The sequence below is a fragment of the Sinohyriopsis cumingii genome, chromosome 1 (genome assembly GCF_028554795.1).
Source record: "Sinohyriopsis cumingii isolate HCF-2022 chromosome 1, ASM2855479v2, whole genome shotgun sequence".
In the NCBI taxonomy this organism is placed as follows: Eukaryota; Metazoa; Mollusca; class Bivalvia; order Unionida; family Unionidae; genus Sinohyriopsis; species Sinohyriopsis cumingii.
The window spans coordinates 81772244-81796616 of record NC_142961.1 but is presented as its reverse complement, the minus strand read 5'-3'; the positions used below and the strand labels follow the sequence as shown (position 1 = coordinate 81796616).

The 24373-nt window shown below is 35.0% G+C and overlaps 1 protein-coding gene across 5 annotated transcripts in view; it reads right to left on the bottom strand.

Moving 5' to 3' along the window:
* The window catches only part of LOC149807235 (multiple PDZ domain protein-like), a 453425-nt gene that overhangs the window by 336602 nt on the left and 92450 nt on the right, over positions 1–24373 (bottom strand). For all 5 annotated transcript variants that reach the window (XM_089963870.1, XM_089963877.1, XM_089963884.1 and 2 more), the window contains exons 6-7: positions 8519–8653; positions 372–740 (exon numbers count right to left, since the gene is read on the bottom strand). In XM_089963870.1, the coding sequence (XP_089819996.1) occupies positions 372–740; positions 8519–8653 (504 nt within the window). The remainder of the gene's footprint in view (positions 1–371; positions 741–8518; positions 8654–24373) is intronic.

Here is a 24373-nt window from a genome sequence, read left to right as displayed (position 1 = left end):
CAGGTCCTAGGAAACCTTATGAACAGGAAAACTTGGCATTCAAACAATTATTTTAACCAAGCAATCGCAAAACTTCATTATAGTGTCTTTAAATGGCACATCCACTTACATTTTTGTTTCTTGATTGAAACTGGGGAAGTAAATAACAAGCAAAAATGAAATTTTGCTAATGTCTCTCCTGTGGAAAAAATCCTCTAATATATAGTACGTTATTTCACAAAAGTTTCATACAATTTTAACATGGTTTATGCCAAATTCACCACTGAAAAACTGACTGCTACATTCTTTTCTGCTAAAACAAGAAGAAAATTTAAAAAATCATACAAAAACAAGCAATTCAGGAAAAAGAGGAAGAATACTCAAGAACATACAGGAACAGGAACTGGGTGGATTTGAGCATTGTGTTCGAGCATGCCAGGCACCAGAGAGGTGGTCATAGTGGGGGCCATGCTGATGACTGGGACCTCTTCTGGAATGTTTGGTCCATTGAGAGCGATGTCTGGGCTATCAACGATGAGGTTATTCAGCCGCTGAAGGTGTTCGTCTAGTCGAAGGGTAGGCACAATTGGGGCCTGAGGTAATGGCATGAGGGAAGGATCATCAATAACAGGTCGGGCCACAATAAGGCGTACATGGCTACCTGCCTGCCGCAAAACAGCTGCTACCTGTTCTGATCCCATGGCACGCACATTGATGTCCCCAATTTGTAAAATATGATCTCCACTGTGTAGTCTTCCATCCTAAAACAGACAGAAATCATTGATGCAAATCATCAAATTATTTCCCTTAGTAAAGTATACCTGTATGATTGTTTTATTCCATTTTTCTTTGCTGTACAACCTCAGCAATCCCGACCTGGTTAATGCTGATGTTTCTGCATTCATATAATCATTTCTGGGAACAGATATTCACTGTCATTCTTTTATGCAACTTATTTCAGATTCCTCTATTTTCCATATGAAAGACTTAGAAACAAATGTCTGGATAAATGGGAAGGCACTGTTTGATTATCCGAATCAGGAAACTACAGCAGTGCTGTCCAACCCGCAGCCTGTGGGCTGATTTTAAATGGCCTGCCAGAGCTCTAGCAGCTATATAGTCATTGCTTTTCAGTTTTCTGCTGCGGCCCTCTGCTTCAAGAAAAACATTTTTCAGTGGCCCATGGTGTCAAAAAGGTTGGACAGCACTGCTCTACAGCTTGCTTTGATGTTTCTAAGAACATGAGGAAATAAGATTAGTTTGTTTTAATTGGAATTCGTGACTTTTTATTGTATTAGTACCCAAAGTGTTAATCTGGCATTGTTAAGTCACATTAGTGCCCAAAAGGTTAACCTGGCATTGTTAAGCCATACTGGCTCAATGGCTAGTGTGCTGAACTAGCAACTGAAAAGGTTGTGAAATGTGAAACATCAAATACTGAGAGAACAATTAAACATTTCATCTCATTTAAGATCAATATATAATGTCTAAGAAAGAGTAAAATACAGTACTTCCATCTATAACATCTTGTATTTTAACCATAGTGTGAAGTAACCTAAATTCATTAAGTAAACTAATGGAATTTACATATTTAAATCAATGTCAGCAAACAGTCAACACCTATGAACCTTATTTGGCTGGAATTAAATGAAAAATGCTGATAAAGCTTTCAACTTCTGGGGAAAAATCAATTACAGCATCCAACAACTTGTTTATCCTACTACATCTATTTTATCTTCATCAAATGCAGGAATGAATTCCCTTGGCTTAAAAGATTGATTAATATGTTATCAAGTCCTGGATTGAGGTGATTTAATGTCATCAAGAGCTGTAAAATGAAGCTCCAATAATGGACATGATTAATAAGCAAAGACTGAAATAACAGAGCCTTTAATTCAATTGAATTCTTTTATTTTCTGCATTAGCAAATGAGTTTTTAACAGGCTGCCATGGTACAGTTTCAAATATACTGTCAATTTTGCATATTTATTCCATCAACAGTTTTGCTTGTTTGGATAACAAATAAAAATGTTGTTTGTACTTAAATACATAGATAAGCCTTTAATAGGTAATGAAGTACTCTTAACTTTTCATGATGGATAACTTCTCATTGAGGTTTAAAATTTTAAAAGGTAAGCTTTGTTTACTTTCCAGCATTAATAATTTCTCATCTGGATTTGAAGTTTTACCAGGTATGAAATTTCTGTTAAAAGTTTTAAGTAGTTTATCTCTACTTGGGTTTTTAAAATGTAGTTTAAAATGTAGCTTTATATAAAAAAAAGAGGTGGGGTTAAAACTAATTTTAATGGTGTAATGCCTAGCTGTTGCTATTACAGAGCTGATACTTTTCTGGGCTGAAAATACCTTACCCTATGACAAGAATTCATCTTCCCAGTCAGGTGAACCAGAAGATTCTAGACCACAGCCTAAAAACTAGTGGGACATCAGCATGAGATGGGAGAAGGGAATCGGGCAATGGCAACAAGTAAGTATTACATCATTAAAATTTGTTTTACCAAACCCCTCCCCCCAAAACAAATTAGCTTTAAATATCAGTTAAACCAACTCTGTTGCTCTGTTGCTAATGCATAGGTGAATCTGTTAGTTTGGTGGGAGGCTGATGATCCCTCAAGTGACATGCAGAATATAAGACTACTGCCAGATGCTACTCATATGGGTCATTTTATGAGCTGCAACAACAAGCAAACCCTAGAAGGCAACCTTGGTTTCTTTTTACCAGTATTCACAGAAATTTCAGAAATAGGTTGAAACAATGGAGCAGATGGGGCTCTGTAAGTGAAACTTTGAGCATACATTCTGTGAAATCTATTAAAGCATATGCTGCAACTGAATAGATTTAAATTTTGTCGGATGATTACATGAAGTTCAAATAAATTTTAATCTCAGCATAGGACTACTTGATACTGAGCAAGTATTATATTCACAGCTTGATCAAAGGGTTGGGGAAAAAAGCAAGTGCTGCCACTACAAGCTAAGTGCTTTGTGCTGGCAGATAATTAATGAAATATTATTTGAGAATTGGACCTGGTGTACAAACACAGCAAATATAAATCAAATCAGAATTCAGATTGCATTAAACACAGTGTACAGCAAAACACAAAATACAAGCTTTTCAGACTTGCATAAAAATGAAAGCAATACATCTACTAGTAAAAACCCGAGTGTTAACAACAGTGAAGGATACTTCACCCTCTGACATGTAATATTTAACATTTTAAATTATTAAAATCCAAAATAAATATAGGTATTATAGTTATGTAATGACTACCATAACAAAACCAAAACAGATCAGACATTAACCATTTCTGATGGAAATAGTAGTATGATAATGCAAAAATATTTGAATTTAAAGTATCTTGTATTTAGTGTAAACCTCTAGTTTATAATAGTACATCTAGACAGATAAAACTTTGTTCTTCAAAAATCTGTATTTAGGTAAAAATGTTTATTATTTTCAATTCAAGTTTGAGTGCATGTTTGGAAATGCATGTTTTGAATTTCATTCCCAAGACCAACAACTGATACTCTTTTTAATCATTTTACAAGCTAAGCAAGAATATTATAGTAGAAAAAATGTCCCAAAACTTACAACTCAAAAAAATTTTCTTCTAACATATAGTGTCCCAGTATGTATGGTAAACACAGTATACACAATCCACCTTGAATTGGTAGAAGCTCATAGATCAGTCAAACTATTAAGGGGGAGGAAAAGATGTTTCCTACCTATTCTTCTCCCTTCAAAGTTGCCAAACACAAGCATACAGCTCTAACTTGAAATAAAAGCCTAACTGGATCATTCTCAGAAAAGATACAACCTGAAACTGAGGATCTCAATTTCTCAGTTGGAAGTAACCAATGGATGCTGGTTTTTGCTAAGAACCTGGCTGGCATTAAAGAGAGAAGGTGACTCATAAATCTGAACACTGAACCTTACAGAGCCTGGTACTATTGAGGGCATCACTGCTGAAAGCAGCTTTGCCCAATGGTTAATAGATGGTTTTAGCAGGAGATCACAAGATGTGAGGTTCTATCTAGGCATTAGCAAGTGAGCCATCAGTCATTACTGCTCAAAACACCTGAACAGGTCTGCTAAATTTGCATCGTTCTCCATGGCCAGGTCTTTCAAACTTCACAAAGTTGAAAATGGCTACCAAATAGCGCTTGATAGTAGAAACCAAGCTTAGTTACTTTTCAAAAGTGAAGAGAAGAAAATCAGCCACTGCACTCACAGAAGAACAGCTTAGGACTGACATGTTTCCTACTCACCAATTCCATGAACTTGGCAATTTCTTTAAAAAATGGTCATGGTGGAGAGCTTCTTTGAGATCAATGAAATGAAAAGGTGGAACATTTACATGCTGTTGCATGGGAGAGATACCCTGTGCCACAAACGGAGGTCCCTCCCACTGGGTAATGTCATGTGATGGTCCACCAGCAGGATGAGAAGATTGCTGAACCCTGATTGTTAAAGCCATAGAGCAGCTAAAAAATGAACTGAGCAGTGGAGTTCCTTATTTCTAAAGTATCAGAGGGATGATTCTGAATGATGGAAAGGTATGGGCAAACAGATGATCCCACTTCAGGCTGAAAGCATCAACTGCCCAAGTCCTGTGGATAGGGACTAGAGAACAAAAAATGGGAGCTTGTTGTTTTCCTTCAAACAAGACCACTGATGGAGTCCCCCAAAGATGGAATTGGGAAATTTCTAGGGATTGGTATTTTGACCATTCCATAAGGACAATCTTCCCTTTCCTCGACAGACTGTCCCCCAAAATATCTTTGCATGAGGAATATGGCTTGCTTAGAGATTAATCCCTTCTGAAGCAGGTTCCAAACCTCCATGCTAAAAAAAGGGTCATGTGTGCCTCATTACCCTAGTATTCTACAACCTATGTGTCATTGTAGAAGATCATCATGCAGTGAAGGACTCAGAACATTGCCCTTATTCCCAAATTGTAGATGAATATATTCTTCTCTTAACACAAACACTGAGAAATTAGTCCTTTCAGCTCCAGATGAGCACCCCACCCTAAATCTGATGCTTGTGAACAGATAGGAGTGCGGTTCATGGTGGTGGTGGGGTTTGCATGGAGACTCTTGCAGGAAACCAAAACTGACTTGTCCACCAAATCAGATGATAGTGGAAATCCACACCTAGCAAAATCTTAGCATACAGAGGGACCCGGTCTGGTTTCCAGTTTGAAAAAGGAGAAAATGGAGAGTACAGTTTACCTATGGAACCAGGTCCATTTGGAGTACAAGGTCAACAAAAGAGAGGGAAAAAGGACAAGCTGACAAAGTGGTCATTGCTCTCGGAACCTCCAGCAGGAATAGGATTCAGACAAAAGTGTCTTGTGAGATATAGACTAATCCTGTTTTGTAAAGAAATTATCCCCACACAGATGAAATCTTATATGGCCTTAGCTCAGTTTTCTCTAAGATGGGTATAAGAACCAGCCCGGTCACTATGAATCAAAAGTAAAAAAGGTCTTTGAGAATTCTAGATGGCCACTGTGAATCAACAAATCATTGAAAAATGATTGGGATACTAGTGACATTAAATGAGCTGAACAAACTCTCTACTGCTTCCTTCTAAAGAAAGAATTGTACCTCTTCCTTTAAAAACAAGATTCAACTGATGCAGGATCTTGGGATACCTAACAAAATATGGGAGATCCCAAAACTGAAGCTGGCATCAATCTGTATGAAAGAAAAGACACAATCTTTGACTTATGCCAGCCAATACCTTTAAAAAGAGATTCAGCCTGGCACCAATGAATGAAGAGCATTCTGCTAGAATGGGATCAAGTCCCATGGGCTGTCCACAGAGAACAGCAAACTTCCTCCTGGACCTTTGTGGTGTATACTTCTGGGGCCTGATTGCCAAAGTGGAGTTCTAAATTGAATTGTTTCTTTGGTTGGGGTCTGTGTGGCTTTACAGAACTTCACCAACAGACCTTGCGGTCAGTCAGGATGATTCCTCTTCTTGGCCAGTTCAGTGAGGACTTGTCTTGAGTCTTTCTGACACAGAGAAGCCAAGCAGAGGATGAGGCCCCCAAATACAGCATCTGCTTCCAGGTGAGCAGCCCTGAAATAGCTCTTACTGTGCTCTGATAAGACCCTGGATGTGTACAGAGCAACATTCCTGGTGAAGTTCCACTGACAAGGCATGGACAAGGATAACACATCATGATGTTTTTACCTCTGCTTCTAACAAACAATGAAGGGCAATTGGCAACAGAGATGCTACCTTCAACAGGTTGAATTATGCTGCTGAAAAGTGGTGGATGTGTGAGACTAAGGGTATTAGTGACTTAACCTTTTGCCCTAAAGTTTTTAATGAATAAACTGGGAGGCAGGTCCAGATCTCCATTAAAATAACCACTGAGTCACTTTTTCATCAAAAGAGGGAGGTTTAATTGGGCCAGAATGGATATGAACCCTAAAGCTAGATGCAGAGACTCTAGGTTTCAACGTGGGGTGGGTGGACAAGCAAGGAAAGGGCCAATCACTTTCCCATTGGTTGAAGGCCTTACATCCCATAGAAATTTGAGGTATTATAGAAAAAATGTGGATGCCAACCTAATCCTTCTCCCCATACTGAAGGGGTTCCAAGGAGCAGTGACTGGTGTCAAGTGACTGATGCCTAGCGACTGACCAGTGACTGGTGCCCAGCAACCAATAAAAGTCAATGATCAGAGATGGATGCCCAGTGCCTGGTCATTTAATTCAGATATACAGAAAGACCTTTTCTCAGATCTGACTTACTGGGGGGAATGTGCAACTTCCAGTCTGCAACAAGCATAACCTACTCTTTGCCAATCTTGCTAGAAGAGGGTCTGCTCCCCACTAATGGGAAAGCACATCTAAATCTTAATATAATGATATGTTACTGCAATAAACAATGAACAGAATCAAGCTGAGTTCATAGATCAAGTTTACTTAAGATAAGGCAATAAAACAACCAAACAATACTGAAGAAAATCAAAAAATGATGAAAACCAGCCCAATTTAAAAACTGGCAATAATTAAGAAAACTGTTAATGAAAAGGACAATAAAATGGAGTACTGTCTGATATGAGAATGAAGGGAAAAACTGGTGTGCAACCTGCTTTTCCTACAAAAAAGCTAACACATAACACATTAAAAGCAAAAATGAATTATGAACATTTGTTACTTTAATAAAAACAGTCAAGAGAATCCATACGAGTCAGCAGACCAAATATGGCAAGTATATGGATATTTCCCAAATACCAATCCAAGACAGATATAAATTCTCAGCATTAATAGTCATGCTTATACCAATGCAGGGTAAGAATCTAAATGTAAAAATACCCAAATATAACCAGAAAAAATGAATGGCTATCGAGAGAGCTCAAATGGAACAGAATTCTTGATAATGGGTAATTTTACATAATAAAAATGATGGACATAGAGACAACTCAAATTGACTCCATAACAAGAGACAATGCTAATTTCTCTATGAAGAAAAATTCAGGCAGCCAATAATGGCTGTGACCAGTAAAAGACTGAGGGACAATACACATGGGCAAGTTATCTGCAGGTTGTACAAGGGGTGATCTCATTCTAGAATCTTCTGGTTCACCCTAATGGGACGACAAATTCTCATAATTCAATCAAGGTATTTTCATCCCCAAAAAGTTTCAATACAAACAACTGTTATTGACTTTGTGGTTTGGAAAAGCCATGAAATCAACTTACATGTAATAATAAATTTAAATTTACACAACCATGTATAAGCTTAAAAATAGATCCAACTGCAAAACTGCACAGATCCAGATCTGCCATCGTATAATACACAGGCATATCTGGCTGCATTCAACTTGTTAGGACTAATCAGTAGAACAAACAACACATACCCTGATCTGCCTGCACATTATGCAATGGCAGATCAGAATCTATGTTGTTTACAATTGAATCAAATTTGTAACTAATTACAGATTGCACAAAACAATGTTAATTACCCTATATACCAGCAACATGTGCAACTGCAAAAAACCTACACAGACTCAGATCTGCCATCGCATAATGTACTAGCAGATTAGGGTCTATTTTGTTTGCAGTTAGACTAGGCTTATAAGCAAGTAGTTGTTTTATATCAAGTATTGACATATAATGCCTTATTTTAATAACATTTGATAACACTAGGCTTCAAGGCTGGAAAATTATGTCATAACAGAATAGCCACCACATATTTTCAGAGTAAGTTGCTAATTCTTCCAATGGTGCTAACATACTCAGCAGCAGGCCAACTCCATATCTGCCTGGAGCACTTGTTGGTGGGGGGGAAGGACCATTCTTCCCATGCCTTATTGTTGACCCATGAATAGACAACAAATATTCATTGAGAAAAACAATGTAGACATTATGTCCAAGGCTATATTTTTAAAAAAACTAATTATTTTGAAGTAATGTGTTAATGTAATATTAATCACCTGATAGAAAATTAACTCATTATAATACAATAAATAAAACAACACCACTTTTGGAATCTTACAGAATCTGCCACCCCTCCTGGAAGTATCGTTTTGACAACAACTCCCGTACTGCGACCACCGATGATTCCAAACCCAAGGCCCGTTCCATCATTGATAAGCTCTATTTCTTCAATTTGGGTCCATTCTGTATTCAACTGAAAAGATGAAAGAACTCCATGTAGTGGCTGCTGAAGAACCAAAGACAGTACAGAAAATTGAACCATAATAGCATATGGAGATAAATGAAAAACCATATTTGCTCTTATTTTATACTTCTGTTTTGTCCCATATACTTAACATAAAAGGAAAGTCTCACATGTTAAAAGGCAACTATCCCAAAGACTTAACATTAGTAGGTAACTGTCCCATAGATTTAACTTAAGAAGTAACTGTCCCATACACCTAACATAAAAGGAAACTGTCCAAAAGAATTAACATGATAGGTAACTATTCTACAGACTTTATGTAAAAGTTAACTGTCCATTGGACATAATGTGGTAAATGCCTGAAGGACTTAAGAGTTAAGTGTCACAGAGATTTAACACGAGTTAACTGTCCTAAAAACTTAACATTGGAAGCAACAGTCCCATAGATTTAACATAAGAGTTAACTGCCCCATAGACTTATTAACATTGGAGGCAACTGTCCCATAGACTTAACATAACCATTAACTGTCCCATATTCCAAACATAAATTTACTGAACATTTTCATAAATATATGACATGCATTGTGACATCCATCTCACCTGATTTATTCATGCATTGAACTATACAATGAACAGTATACTGTACATTTATCATATCATGGAAGGACTTGTTTTGGCCAGAGTTGATTCATAAAAAAAAGAAGTTTACCACATGCTAAACAATTCCTACACAAGACAGCACAAAATAAAGTTTAATGTATGTTTATTTTTTATATATTGGATGGACTTGATATTTCTGGCATAGTTGACTCACAAAACAAGAGATACCAGGCAGTAGTTTTACAATAAACATCAACTATATGACCAGGGGTACAGTGCTGTGGAGTAACTGGGAAGTGTTCCCTTACTTTTTTGCATGTTCCTTATTTTGTTGTGCTCACCATTGTCCATCCTTTGGAGTAACATGCATTCTCTCACTTCTTTATTGCATTCTCTCAATTCTTTATTTAACGCTATACCAATGTATATGACATATATCAAACTGTAACCTGGCGATGACACAGACTTACAGATGTACAATGAAACAGCATTCACAGATATATTTATTATGGTATATCTAGATTTATGCTGTTCTTATATCTGGGTGTACAGTGTAGTCATATCTGTGTCTATACTGTTCTCATACCTGGGTCTATGCTGTTCACATATCTGCATCTATACTGTTTTCACATCTGAGTCTATCATATTCACATATCTGGGTCTATGCTGTTCTCATATATGGGTCTATGTTATTCTCATATCTGCATATATAATGTATTCAAATCTGGGTCTATACTGTTTTCATATCTGGGGTTATGTTGTTCTCATATCTGGGTCTATGTTCTCTTAGCTGGGTCTATACTGTTCTAATATCAGGATCTATACTATTCTAATATCAAAATCTACAGTATTATAATATCAGGGTCAATGCTGTCCTCATATCTGGGTCTATACTGTTCTTATATCTGGGTTTATGCTGTTCTCATGTCTACATCTATAATGTTCTCATATCTGGGTCTATTCTATCTTCACAGCTAGGTCTATGTTCTCATATCTGGGTATATGCTCTACTCATAGCTGGATCTATGCTGTTCTCATAGCTGGGTCTATACTATGCACCTATCTGGTTCTATACTATTCCCATATCAGGGTCTATGCTGTTCTCATTTCTGGGTCTATGCTGCTCTCATATATGGGCTGATACTGTTCTCATGTCTGCATCTAAAATGTTCTCATATCTGGGTCTATTCCATCTTCACAGCTGGGTCTATGTTCTTCTCATACCTGGATCTATACTATTCTCAAATCTGGGTTTATACTATTCTCATACCTGGATCTATACTATTTTCAGATGGATATACATTTTACATTGAATATTATATAAAATTCTAAAAGTGGAAAAAAAATTTGTGGAAACACTTTGTTCCATGTGTATGATATAGGTCAGGGGGGTTCGTTCTAGGATTTGAGGATATGGACAATATATTTCACATGGATTCAGTTTCTGTTTTATGCTGAATTAAATTAAGTTAGGGAGTTAATAACTCTTGTACCTGCCAGTAAGCTGCAGCCAATTACTTGTAATGCAGATATCCTGGATTTAAACGGCACCTTTTCAAAGCAAATATGGAAGAAATCACTTCAGGTGTATCTATTTTAAGTGTTGGGACCCTTGGTGGCCAAGGGGTATAAGATTCCTGCCTTTACAGATCATTGACATCCCTATACTGTTGACTTTATTACCATGTTCATTACAACCCATGAAGTCTATACTATTTACTTTATTACCATGTTCATTACAACCCATGATTTCTATACTATTTACTTTATTACCATGTTCATTACAACCCATGATGTCTATACTATTTACTTTATTACCATGTTCATTACAAACCAGTGTCTATACTGCTGACTTTATTGCAATGTTCATTACAGGCCACAATATCTACAAAGTTGACTTCATTCCCATGTTCATTAAAAACCATGATGTCTATACTATTGACTTTATGACCAAATTGTCTGTAATACTGACTTTATTAACACTTTCATTACAAGCTGACATGTCTATATTGCTGACATTTTTACCATGTTTGTTAAAAACCTTGATGTCTATACTACTGTCTTTATCTCCATGTTTATTAAAATATATATATATATATATATATATATATATATATATATATATATATATATATATATATATATATATATATATATATATATGTGTGTGTGTGTGTGGGTATGGGTAATCATATTTTAAAAGTACTGATGCAATGATATATCAATTGTTTCACCCCAAGTGGTTAAGGCATAGGACTTATAACCTGATTGACTCTGGTTCAAATCCCACCAGAGGATCTGTCCAGCTAGTGTGGTGTATCAGTGGGCAAGGCACTTTACCTTGATTGCCTTCTCATGATATAAACTTTACAGTGTAAAACACCTTCACAAACCTTTACACTGTAAAACACCTTCACAAACCTTTACAGTGTAAAACACCTTCACAGTGTAAAACACCTTCACAAACCTTTACAGTGTAAAACACCTTAACAAACCAAAAGTGTAAAACAACTCTACAATGAAATTCCTCAACAAACTGCAAATAAACCCAACAGTTAATTGTTTTTGTCATGAATGTCAAAATACTGAGTAGGCATTTATTATGTGCTCATATTACAAATAAAATAATTTCCTCATCTTTGTACAGGTCAGAATTCTGTTTACATGGGTAAGATTCCTTGCAAATACTGTATTCAGCAACAATACTGGAATTCCCATTAAAAAATTAAAACATATTTTGTAAAAACTATGGGATTACAGTCTTCGATTTCAGGATTTGATGCTAGTATATGTTGTTGATGATGTTATTACTACTAGACATTAAGTTTTAGTGACAAAGTGGAATCACGAAAATAAGCATATACAGACCTTCAGGTATTTTCATAACAAAAATAAGCTCACATATGTACATAAAAAAATCAAGAACATCAAATTCACCAAGCATATATGGTACACTGGACTAAAATGATGGTCTTAATTTTCCTGAAATGTACAACATCAACAATTATATAAAAATCTGATACTATTATAAATTCGGTCAACTCTCCATCCTAGGATGGGAATAATAAAAAAAAGTAAACACAATATAAAAATATAAAAAATTGGGATGAACTATTTTAAACTTTGAAAATAAAAATTATTTTAAAAAAGTATTAGAGAGATTTGGGTTGCTGTCACAAGTTTTGAACTTGTAACCTCCTGCTTCCGGGCAGCCAGGACACAGAACAGAAAAATTTGGGAGTTTGGGTTCAAAAATTATTTTTTACCTGGGGGGAAAAGTGTATTGGTCGTCAATGTAAAACAGACAGACAGCTGACCAGAAACGCTTATTTTTTTTGCTTAATGATTCATATACATAATGTACTAAGCACTTCAAGTTCTGGGCTAAGCCAGCTGAATTAATCAATTAGATACAAAGTCAATTTCAGGAATGTTATATCTTTTTTTAAAAACAAATTACAGGGGAGGGGAGGAAGTATTAGGGTCAGCAACAATAAATAGGGACCGACCAGAAACGCGTATATTTCGCGGGGCCTTCTAAACAAAATGTTATCTTTATTTAAATGCAACAGCAGTGAACTGATACTATTAATATCAGTAGAAAACTCTTTACAATGAGCCATGGATCATCTCTGAAACTATTTCCATGACAAAACTTAAGAGTGTGTAGCACATTATTCATCTCATTATAACTGTTCAAGGAACCATAACATTGTATAATGTTATATGTGAGGTTGCTCTATAATGGGGTAGATCAAGCAAAATTCAAGTATTACATAATGTAAATGAGATCCCTCACCATAAATGGAACCATGGTATACTAAGGTGCCTTAAAGTGAGAGACCACTGTACTATATTTACAATGCAGGCCTATATCTACCCTATTCAACACCTGAAGCCTTAGAGATGCAGAAAAGAGCTCACCTGCAACATGTCATCAGAGGCAACATTCTAGCCCATTGATGCATCCCATGATATTTGATATTTGAGATGTTCTATAGCCAGCAGTGTTCTATGTGCCCATAAACATTCTCTCTCTCTCGATCAATCGATCGATTGAATAGACAGATACAGATAGATAGACAGGTAGACAGATAGATATTTAAATAAGTAATTAGTCTTTTTTTTCTCCTATTTATGATTATTTAAAAAATCCATTATACATATATCCTATTCTACTAACACATGCAAAATGTTCAAAACACCTGTTTCTGACCAGTGTTACATCATTTTATTTTTTATCACAAAGTGTCCCTTCTGTGGATCCTGTTTGCACAACAATGTGCCTTATTCAAAGTTAAAATACGGTATTGATCAGAGGTTATTTTAGGAGGACCACTTTTAGCCTGATTTAGAATGTAATAGCAAAGACAAGACAGTCAGATATGGTGGCATTCTTAATGCCATTTCTGACTGGTTTCCCCTCATTTCATGATCTAGCTGTCAAATCAAATTGAAAAATAAGCAAGAAAGCTGGTGCAAATGCAATCCCAAGAGACACCATCTAAATCAACCCTTCATATGGAGTTTCTAAAAAATACTGGATCATGCAAGCTGTTTATAAGATAAGGCTCACATGTCTAGGACCATAACAATAGCACGAACACATTTACATGCACACATTTTCTTGAAACTATTTTCTCTCTCTCTCTCTCTCTCACACACACACACACACACACATGTATGAACAGGAAAATCTTGTGAGCAAAACAATGAGATTGAGGAAAAGGTGTTTGAACTGGGAAAGTGGTCATATTTCCATGGGTAAATGATCCTGGTTATAATAATAGTCTTCATTATTTATTAAGCTTTCCAAGATGGTACAGTGTCCTAACATGTTTGTAAACTAAGATATATTCAGCTTTGAAGAAGTAATGAGAAAGTATGTATTTTCAATGATGACAAGAATATCTAATCGTAAAATTTGCATCTGGAAATAACTGTAGTAATTGGACATTCATTTAAATTCTTGGATTAGATAGATGGAACAAATTACTCTTAAATGTCTTAAATAATTTAATTCTTAACAATGACAGACACCTTCTGAAGCTGTAGATGTGTCTGTATGTTTGTACATAAGACATATATGATCTTATACGTTTAAAATATGTTTATTTTATAGTTATATTTTAATTTAGATGTATGGACTATGCTGTCTGAAAAAAATTATTATCTCTTACAAATAAATGAGTGATGAAATATTCTTATTGGGAAGTGGACTCATTTCAAGGAAGATCATACATGCTGTTGGGAAGTGGTCTTAATTCAAGGATGATCACATACTACTGGGAAGTGGTCTCATTTCAAGAAAGATCACACTATTACTATGGGAAGTGGTCTCAATTCAAGGATGATCACATAATACTGGGAAGTGGTCTCATTTCAAAGATGATCAAATGCTTTTGTGAAGTGGTCTCATTTCAAGAATAAACAATGCAGACCCAGACCTGCTTGTGTATTATGCAATATCAGGTCAGGGTCTATGTTGTAATTGGACAATAAGAAGCAGCTGTTGCATATACTAATAAACAATATTATTATATGCTCACATTTGTCTCTTAACTTTACATTATCAGATTTGTGCAGTACTTTACAATAATGAACACCATGATATTGCATGCACATCCATGATACATGTGCCTAAAAATAGTATGGTGTTTTAGGAACTACTTTGTAAACAAAAAATATACACTCATTTAGCAGATGCTTTAGGTTTTAATTAAATTTGTTTATAGATGATAAAGTTAACAGTGTGGACAAGTTCACTGAGTCAGAAATGAAACTATCAAACAAGCACACAAATGATATTTACGTCAACAATGTATGTGACAGACTCAGTAATTGAAAATACCATTGTGATCATTGAAACAGCTATTTAGGAGAAATATTTCTATCTTTTGCAAACAGAATGGTTTATGAGTATTAATGAGTATATAATAAAATGTTTACAACTCTTGTATGGGAAAATATGAACTTATTTTCTCAGAATAATATAGCACTCTGAAAGGTCATGCAGTATTACTAAAAAAACTTCTTTATATTTTCCCATACAAATGCAGTAACCTATAAATACACAAAGAAATAAGCAGCACTTGTTGATTGGATATATGTTACATGTGATTAAAAATGACAGCACTGATTGAAAGGATGTGTTGTATGTGATTACCAACACAAACAAAAAAAACAGCACTGGTTGAAAGGATGTACATGTAATTTAAATGACATAAAGAAATACAGGAAATGCCCAAGATACATAAGAGTTACATTCCTAGGACCTCTGGGTTATACTAGGCTACATATACATTTGACATCATGGTGAAGGGTAACTTCAACAAAACACAATAAAACTCCATAAAATTATGAAACAAATGTAACAGAAATGATGAAAAAAATTATAACAGAAATGATTTACACATATGCATGAGAGGAGAAGCAGAACTATATACTGCAGGTGCTCTCAATTTAAATATCTAAAACCAGTCTGTGTGCATGTTTAAGGTTCATTACTTACCTGCGAGTATATGTGTGCCACAGTTTACATATCTTGGGCAGTATGTATCTGTAAACAGCACTGTGTGAAAGGATGTTATGTTACATGTAATTACTAACACAAAGAAATAAACAGCACTGGTTGTAAAACTGTATGTTAACATGTAATTACCGGCTCAGCTTTTGTGATAACTTTAGACTCTGGAATCAGAGGTGTTCTGAGTTTGAGATAACACATGCCTGCCACTAAGGTACCACAGAACACATCCTGGTATGAGTGTCCAACACCTTCCATCTAGCCAGAGTTTCATACTGCACTCTACCAACATGCGCAAATCACTCAGTGTTATCTTCTATTTTTCTGTATGTAGACTTCAGTATACTATTAAATATGCACCAAAAATGACACCTAATTTAGGAAATCTTGCCACAATCCAGATTCAAAATGACACCTAATTTAGGAAATCTTGCCTCTGTCCAGATTCAAAATGACACCTAATTTAAGAAATCTTGCTTCTGTCCAGAATAAAGTCTGTCAACATATACACTAATAAAAATCAATAACTTCAGTCTCAGGTGTGACATATAAACCTGGTGTGACAGAGTAGCCAAAGTCATTTGCGCATAGGTGGAGGATAATTGTTCTGACAGAAATAACAGTTTAAAAGTGAAATCAATTTATTTCAAGCCATCTGTTCCTTGTTCACAACTTCTGCGCAAAGCATTTATAATTTTTACATCCTGTTCTCAAACCACTGAGCTACAAGTTGTCAGGAATTGAATTTAAGTACTCTTTTAAAAGAGGAGCTCCTCTTAGGTTATATATACAATGACATCTGCAAAAAAAAACATGGCATTATCATTAGCATTCAATCCGTTACTTTAAATCTATTAACTTAAATGATAATAGTGAACTCAACACAGCTGTCACATGCAATTGGAGAGAAAATCATTTTGCAGAGATTACTGGTGTGATTGTATCAGTGACATAAACATGCTGGTAAAGTTCAATGCCATATGTGTCATCAAAGGTAGAGGTCCTTGTACAACAGACAAATATCTGAGTAACTTGTTCTCTCCAGTACATACTGAAAACTATAATGGTCATAAACTAGACACACAAAAAAGAAGAGAACACATTCCTCACAGCTTGAAATATCTCATCACCGTAACCACATTCTGATTATTAAACATCTCTAAGGAATCAAAATGTAAATTACATCTTCTAAGTCACACAAGAATTAAGTCATTTCCAGTCTTGTGCTAATTGATGCCTAGCTCCCCTCAATTGTGCCAATCTATGATGGAAGATGTTTGGTGAGCAGAAAGAAACTAGGCACATCAATAAAAGCAACATTCAAAATACAATTCATTATTCATAAGCTTATTATCAGCTCTTGCTGGGAAAGCCAGTCACCGAAATTGGCCTATATTTCAAGAAAATCTGGTAACTCTTCGAACAGCCCATAAAACCAATATCTAATGGCTTTCAGCAAGCACTGGTCATACTGAGATGCCAAGAAATCAGGAGTGCTATTTGAAAATCAGATAAAGAGACCTCCTCTACTGATCTCTGGCATTATGTAGGAAATAGTGGCAGATATCTAGTGCTGCTATTGTCTACTTCCAATGAAGATGACATCATTTATCACTGATTTTATTGTACATGCCATTGCAAAAGAATGACGAAAGATGAACATTCAACATAAGCATTTAAAAATTCTTGACAAACAAAATGCTACTAAAAGCTTTGGGCAGAATTTGAATGCCACAGTGGCTGGTCAGTGGAGTGATTTACATCTATTATAAAATCATTGTCAAGTCACAAAAAAGACACAAGATATTTTAATTATTTCAGCTACAACATAAAAAAATTAATCTATGTGTGTGTGTGTGTGATATGGATTTTTAACATACCTTTAACAATTTTCAGTCATACTGCTATGATGTCTGCAGTGTGGCAGTTCATAGTGATGTCTAGCACTGGGGCATCATGCTGCAGACATGTAGCATGATGTCCCACTCAGTCACATTATCTTGACACGAGGCCAACCAGTCCTAACACTAACCTCGTAATGATGAGCACCAAGCGAGGCAGCTGTTAGTACCATTTTTATAAGTCTTTGGTATGACTCGGCCGGGATCCAACCCACGACCTCCCCCATCAAAGGTAGACGCTCTAACCACTAGGCCACCGAAGCAGTTATTATTTATTAAATGTATGGTTTTAAATCAATGTCAAAACACAATTAGGTACTGGATCTTATACATTTTCCACTCAAAAGAAAGGATCCCACACAAGTACATCATTTGTAACAAGTCTCAGGAGCCTTGAAAAGATCTCACACAAGTACATCATTTGTATCAAGTCTCAGGAGTCTTGAAAAGATCCCATGCAAGTACATCATTTGAAACAAATCTCAGGATTCTTTAAAGGATCCCACACAAATACATCCTTTTTATCAAGTTATCCATTGTAAAAAGTCTCAGGACCCTTGAAAAGATCCCAAACAAGTACATCAAAACAAGTCTCAGGAGCATTGAAAAGATCCCACACAAGTACAACATTTGTAACAAGTCTCAGGAGCCTTGATAAGATCCCACACAAGTACATCATTTGTAACAAGTCTCAGGAGCCTTGATAAGATCCCACACAAGTACAACATTTGTAACAAGTCTCAGGAGCCTTGAAAAGATCCCACACAAGCACATCATTTGTATATATATTAATTGTGTTCATTTTTTTATTACAGATTGTAAGGGTCATTTAGTAAACAACATATTAAATAGTTAATTTTGTCCCTTGTGGGTTTGTACTTGAAGATTAGATCAACATGTTTGGTAAAAATGTTTCTGTGGTCTTCTCACCTTGGAAGGAGGAGTGATATTGTTGATGAATTTGATAGGATACAAATTCAGGTCATTGGTTTTCCCCCCTTTGAAATTCTGGATCCTATGATTTCTGATTGGTTAAATGACAAAGGACCTGACCTTCAAGTTGGAATGATCTGGAAATATATATTTGACCCTAATCCTGGTTGTGAAATGGTGTCTTAGTTTTTATATAATGTAGTGATCAGCATAATTTATTATTCCTATCTTAAATATCAGTGCTAGGAGTCATTTATTTGTATTCAATTATAATTTGAAAGGATTTATTTGTTTCAAGTAATTATTGGAATTACAAGATGCTAATAAACTTTAGGACTATTTTGGAAATAATATGAATTCATTTGAAGACATTTTGGATTAAATTAGTGGGATACATCAAGTCTGTCAGCATATCAATCTATTTCAGACTACTGGCATATTAGCACAATAGATTGAACTTCATTCAGAACAGCACTGGACCTCACTTGGAATACTCGATACATTTGGACTTGTGATAGAAATTTTATGATTATGTAGGATTTCAATCACCGTACTATGTTATTTGTAACTTTTCACTTTGTATTTAGGTGAAAAATTCTTTACTGAACTTCAAAAAACTTGTTTTCACTTTTTTCATTTACTCAGTTGAAGACCATAGTCATAACAGGACCCTTTAAAAGATCCTACATAAGGACATAACTGAAACATGTTTTAGAACCCTTTCAGAATGGTCAAATGTAAAATTCACAAAGCTTCGATTTTCTAAAAATCTGTTCCAGTTATGGAATTATTCTACCACCTTGTGTTTTGAATATATATCTACAACTGACTTAATTTTTCCTACTAATAACGACAGATATGTATATTTCCAAATTATTTTCAGCAAAGTTGAAAAAATTGACTATTAATACCAAATTTATGTTAATTGTATAAAGCCAGATCTGTTATCACTTCATGCACAGGAAGATATGGATGTAGGCTATTAATTCTACCTATGGTTTCAAACTACCAGTGTAGACCCTAATCTGTTTACACATTACACATTTGCTGACTCTGATTTCAAGTGCTACAATGATTTATCAACACCAGAAAAACAAAATTCACCGAGGCCTTGGTCTGTATCATTATGTCGGTTTTTTAAATCCCTGTAGTAACTGAAATCAAAGGTCAAAAACTGTTTTGCTACACTCTTTTAAGTTCTAAAATGTATTTTGCCTCAATGGTAATGAGACTGACTACACATAGCAATTTCATTTTAGAATAACCCCCTCTCCGCCCTACCCTCAACCAAAAACACCCACAGAAAATCCTCAACAGAAGATGGTGACTTTTTTAATTGGGTAAAATATCAATCTAAATTTGACTAAACAATTTTACAGAAATGAAAATATTAAATGTTTAGAAAAAATTCTTTTGACTTTTCGCCTTCAATTTTTGTATTTAGACTGTCATTTAAAGCGTTGTTACTGATACTAGAAAAATAAAGGGATGAACAGACAGATGCAAAATACATTCTATCGGTGATTAGCCAAGCAGGATGCACATATATGACTAGGTAAATTGGTGTGATCAGATGTCAACTCAGGTATTAGAACTTTAAAGAATCTTCAGGTGTTTAAGCAAAGACAGCATATGGCTTTTTAACTAAACAGAACAAAGCAAACTTTGAAGTCATACAAGAGTATGCAATAGCAGAACCAGGTCTACACTGTTCCTTCTGGGGCATGCATTATACTCAGGTCAGTATACAACTAATGACCTTGGATTAGCCTAATTTAAAGATTTATCAGCCCTGGAAAAGGGATATTCGACAAAGACAAGGCTTGACAATTATACTTTTCCTGGTGTTGATAAATCCTTGACTCTAATGAAATCAAAAGTCACTAATTGTTTTATAGTATGACTTTTCTTTGTTTCCACTTCAATCGCATAAGAAATAAAGCTCTTTTGCAGAGGTTCAACTGCCAGTAAGTTTTTACTTTATTACAGTAGATGATGATGTAAAATTTACATGACTGGAATAATGAATAATTTTTTTTTTTAAAATGTAAAATCAGGGAAAACGTTATATGTTCACACTTGTTTCTTTTCCAATAATATGTTTTTGTTGTTTACTAGCACTTTTAACACATTATCATGCCAAGGAAATGGGAGCTAAGTGCCTTTCCTATGTACACACTGAGGAAGCTGACCTGAATTGGCCTGGGTGGGTATCCAATTTGCAACCCTTGGATTACAAGTCTAATTCTCTACCAACATAACAAATACAGTTCCCCCTGAAACCTTGAACTTCAAAAACATTTAACATTTAACATTAGAAAAAATGAAAGGAAGGGCAGATAAATAAATGGGCGGACAGAAAACCTATTCCATCGCTAAATGATGTGTGATGCATGCTCAAGCACACCTGCTTATCCTAAATACTTCCATTTTCATCATCAGAAGTTAAAAGTATCAGATGTTGCCCAGCTTATCATGTCATTAGTAAAATGACATAAAATACTCAAAAGAAACTATCAGAAGAACCTTTGGAATCTTCTAGCACCCTCATGTGATTAGGTGATCTAATGTCTTAGCAAAGAAATCACACAATTGACCCATCCAAACCAAGCTATTGGAGGAGTCATATTTAGTTAACAATGTAGCATATCAAATACTGTTCAAGTTTTGGCAGTCATATTTAGTTAACAATGTAGTATATCAAATACTGTTCAAGTGTTGGCAGTCATATTTAGTTAACAATGTAGCATATCAAATACTGTTCAAGTGTTGGCAGTCATATTTAGTTAACAATGTAGCATATCAAATACTGTTCAAGTGTTGGCAGTCATATTTAGTTAACAATGTAGCATATCAAATACTGTTCGAGTGTTGGCAGTCATATTTAGTTGGCAGCACATTTTCTGCCTATACTCCAGATGCAACCAAAGAAAACATTCTATAATGTACAATGTATCTGTTAGCTCTCATCACTTTTATGCTGTGACGTGATCAAGTCTGTCCAAAGTATTGTTTACTATTAGAAAACTATACATTTTTCTTGTACTATACAACAGTACAAGGATATAAAATTCCTTTCTGTTGGTTTATTTTTTTGGGAATAACTAGTAATTTTGTTAATGGATACAATGGTCTAATGGTTTTGAATCCTGTTTATCTGGGAGCTTTTACACAGATTTAATGTCTTCTTTCATATGAAGATAATGATAAAGTGTTCTTGTCACACTTATAAAATATAATACCGTCTTCCAAAACAAAATGGATAAAAGACATTAAAGATCTACAAATAAAGTGCATGAATCCAGTATAATTACTTACCATACCTCTTCAAGATGCTGTCTTCTTCAGGCAGGCCATATAAGATTAGCAAAATCAATAGAAAATGAAAAGGTGACATTTATTCTGATGCTACTCTATATTATTGATTGTTTCTGAAGCATTAGCCACAAATTAGGAAAGAACAACCGGTGTTAACATCTTCAGTCCAAATGTGATTGTGCTATGAGCTAAAAATTCCATAACTTTAAAATCTGCAGTCTTTAATTGGTAATATGCATTCCTAACAAGGGTTTCACTGTATTCAAGTGGAAACTGTTAAGTTGGTAATGTGCCCCCCATGGGTTTCATTATACTCAGATGGGAACTATCAACTATGCAACATGCTATCCTCTAATTGGTTTCATCCAATTCAGGCAGGAACTGTTAAGTTGGTAACATGGTCTCCCTACATGCCTGGTTTCATCATACTCACTGTGGGAACTGTTAAATTGGTAAACATGCCATCTCCTACATGGGTTTCACCATACTCAGGTGGGAACTGTCACAATGGTAACATGCCCTCTCCAACATGGGTTTCATTATAGTTAGGTGGTGATTGCAGAATATTCTTCTTTAGATATACATTACATTTGTAAAACAAATTAAAAAAATTATTAAATTTATTAAGCCATTAACAAATCCCAAAAGCATTTTTGTGATCGCTGAAATTTTTGGTAATCCCTTTCTCCAATATATTTGTTGTCCTACTGCCTGTCATTCAAACTTTTTATTAGGTGTTTTTTGTAATAATGATAATGATCTATGTCGAGCTTCAATCTAAACCTGTCCAGGACTATTTTATTTTAAACATCAAAAGCCTTTTGTCAACAATGGCTTCAATGCATAATGTGAAAATTTGCCAAAAAGAAAGGAGGAAGACATTCTGAGTCAGCTGACTATCTCTGTTTTTCATTGCTGACCCAAGCACTTTCTTCCCCACAGGATTGAAACAATTTTAAAATTATAAAAAAATAATGCTTGAAATTGATTTGTGCATCTAACCAACCCAGTTTACCCAATACTTGAAGCGCTTAATACATTATATATACCAATCAATATAATATATATAATGCTTAAAAAATAAAAACTACCTACCTACTCCAAATTTAAAACCAGTGCAGTTTTGCCTTACGACGTTACAATGTAGCAATCACTACTGCTGTGTATCAATACCATTCATTGTACACAGCCTACAATACAGTATTGATACATACATTAAATCTGATGGTCCTTTCATCTCAACAAGATCTATGGTTGGGTGGTGCCATTTGATACGTGTTGAAATACTGGTTGCATTTCTAGTAAGCAGATTACAGACAGATGTAGACATAGATGTTCATACTCATCCTTAACAAGATATAAAAAGTACTTCCAAACTTCCTTATAGTGTCTTTGACTTTCATGATATATGTCCCTTTGTTTTCATCATTTTACTATTTGAGTAAAATACCTCATTTTTCACTATCTGAGTGAATACATTTTACTATATGAGAAAAGTGCATCATTTCTTAGTATCTGAGTAAAACACGTCATTCTTTTCATCGTGTGAAATCACTGTGAATCAATCACCTTTGTCCTTGTACTATGTAAGGTCATTTTTTTGATTTCCATTTGTTGCATTCTTAGGTTCGTGCGGATTATGTTAATTTGTCCAATATTTGGATCTTATACATGCATGTATTAATCATAATTCTTTTCTCATTCAAATCATTCATCATTAAACATTGTATTTGTATCACCATCAAAAGTGTTCTGTTATAAATTCGAAATACAACATGGTTATCTTGTTCCATCAGACATGTTCCATACACACAATTACAGAACATATAATAGCCACTTTTGCATGAATTTCTCTGTTGCTTTGTGTCTAAATTGACTAAGTTTAACCAATCATTACATTGTCATGCAGTGAATATGCCACAGTTAGCTCTGATTGGTGGTTATTGTTTTTTTCTTAACTTATACTAACCATCAATCTTAAATTGGATGTGACATATTTCTCTACATGACACACAGAAAGTATAGCGTTTGAATTCAATGCAAGCAGACAACATGTGAAGCAACAGCGAATCTCTGTGTAATGTGGTTTTTAAATGATCAGAAAAGTAAATAAATCGTACATAGAGATCAAATCTTGAATATCTTCTTTGTGCTGAAATATGTTATCATTGGCAGAGCATGTTGACACGATAAAATAATCAGCAAGGAAATGTTGACAGGATAAAATAATCACCATGGAAGTGGAAGGATTGGGCCATGGGGACAATTTCAAACAATGCAAGTTAGTCACCTTGTGCTTCTTAATTTGTAGAAGATAAGTAGCTGTTGTCCATACTTTTTCTTTCTGACAGAAATGAGAGCAAGTTCCTATGGCTTGTCTCAAACTAATTCTCAATTTAAAGAATGAAAGACAAATGACCAATACTTATTAACAACTGCTGAAGAGTAAAG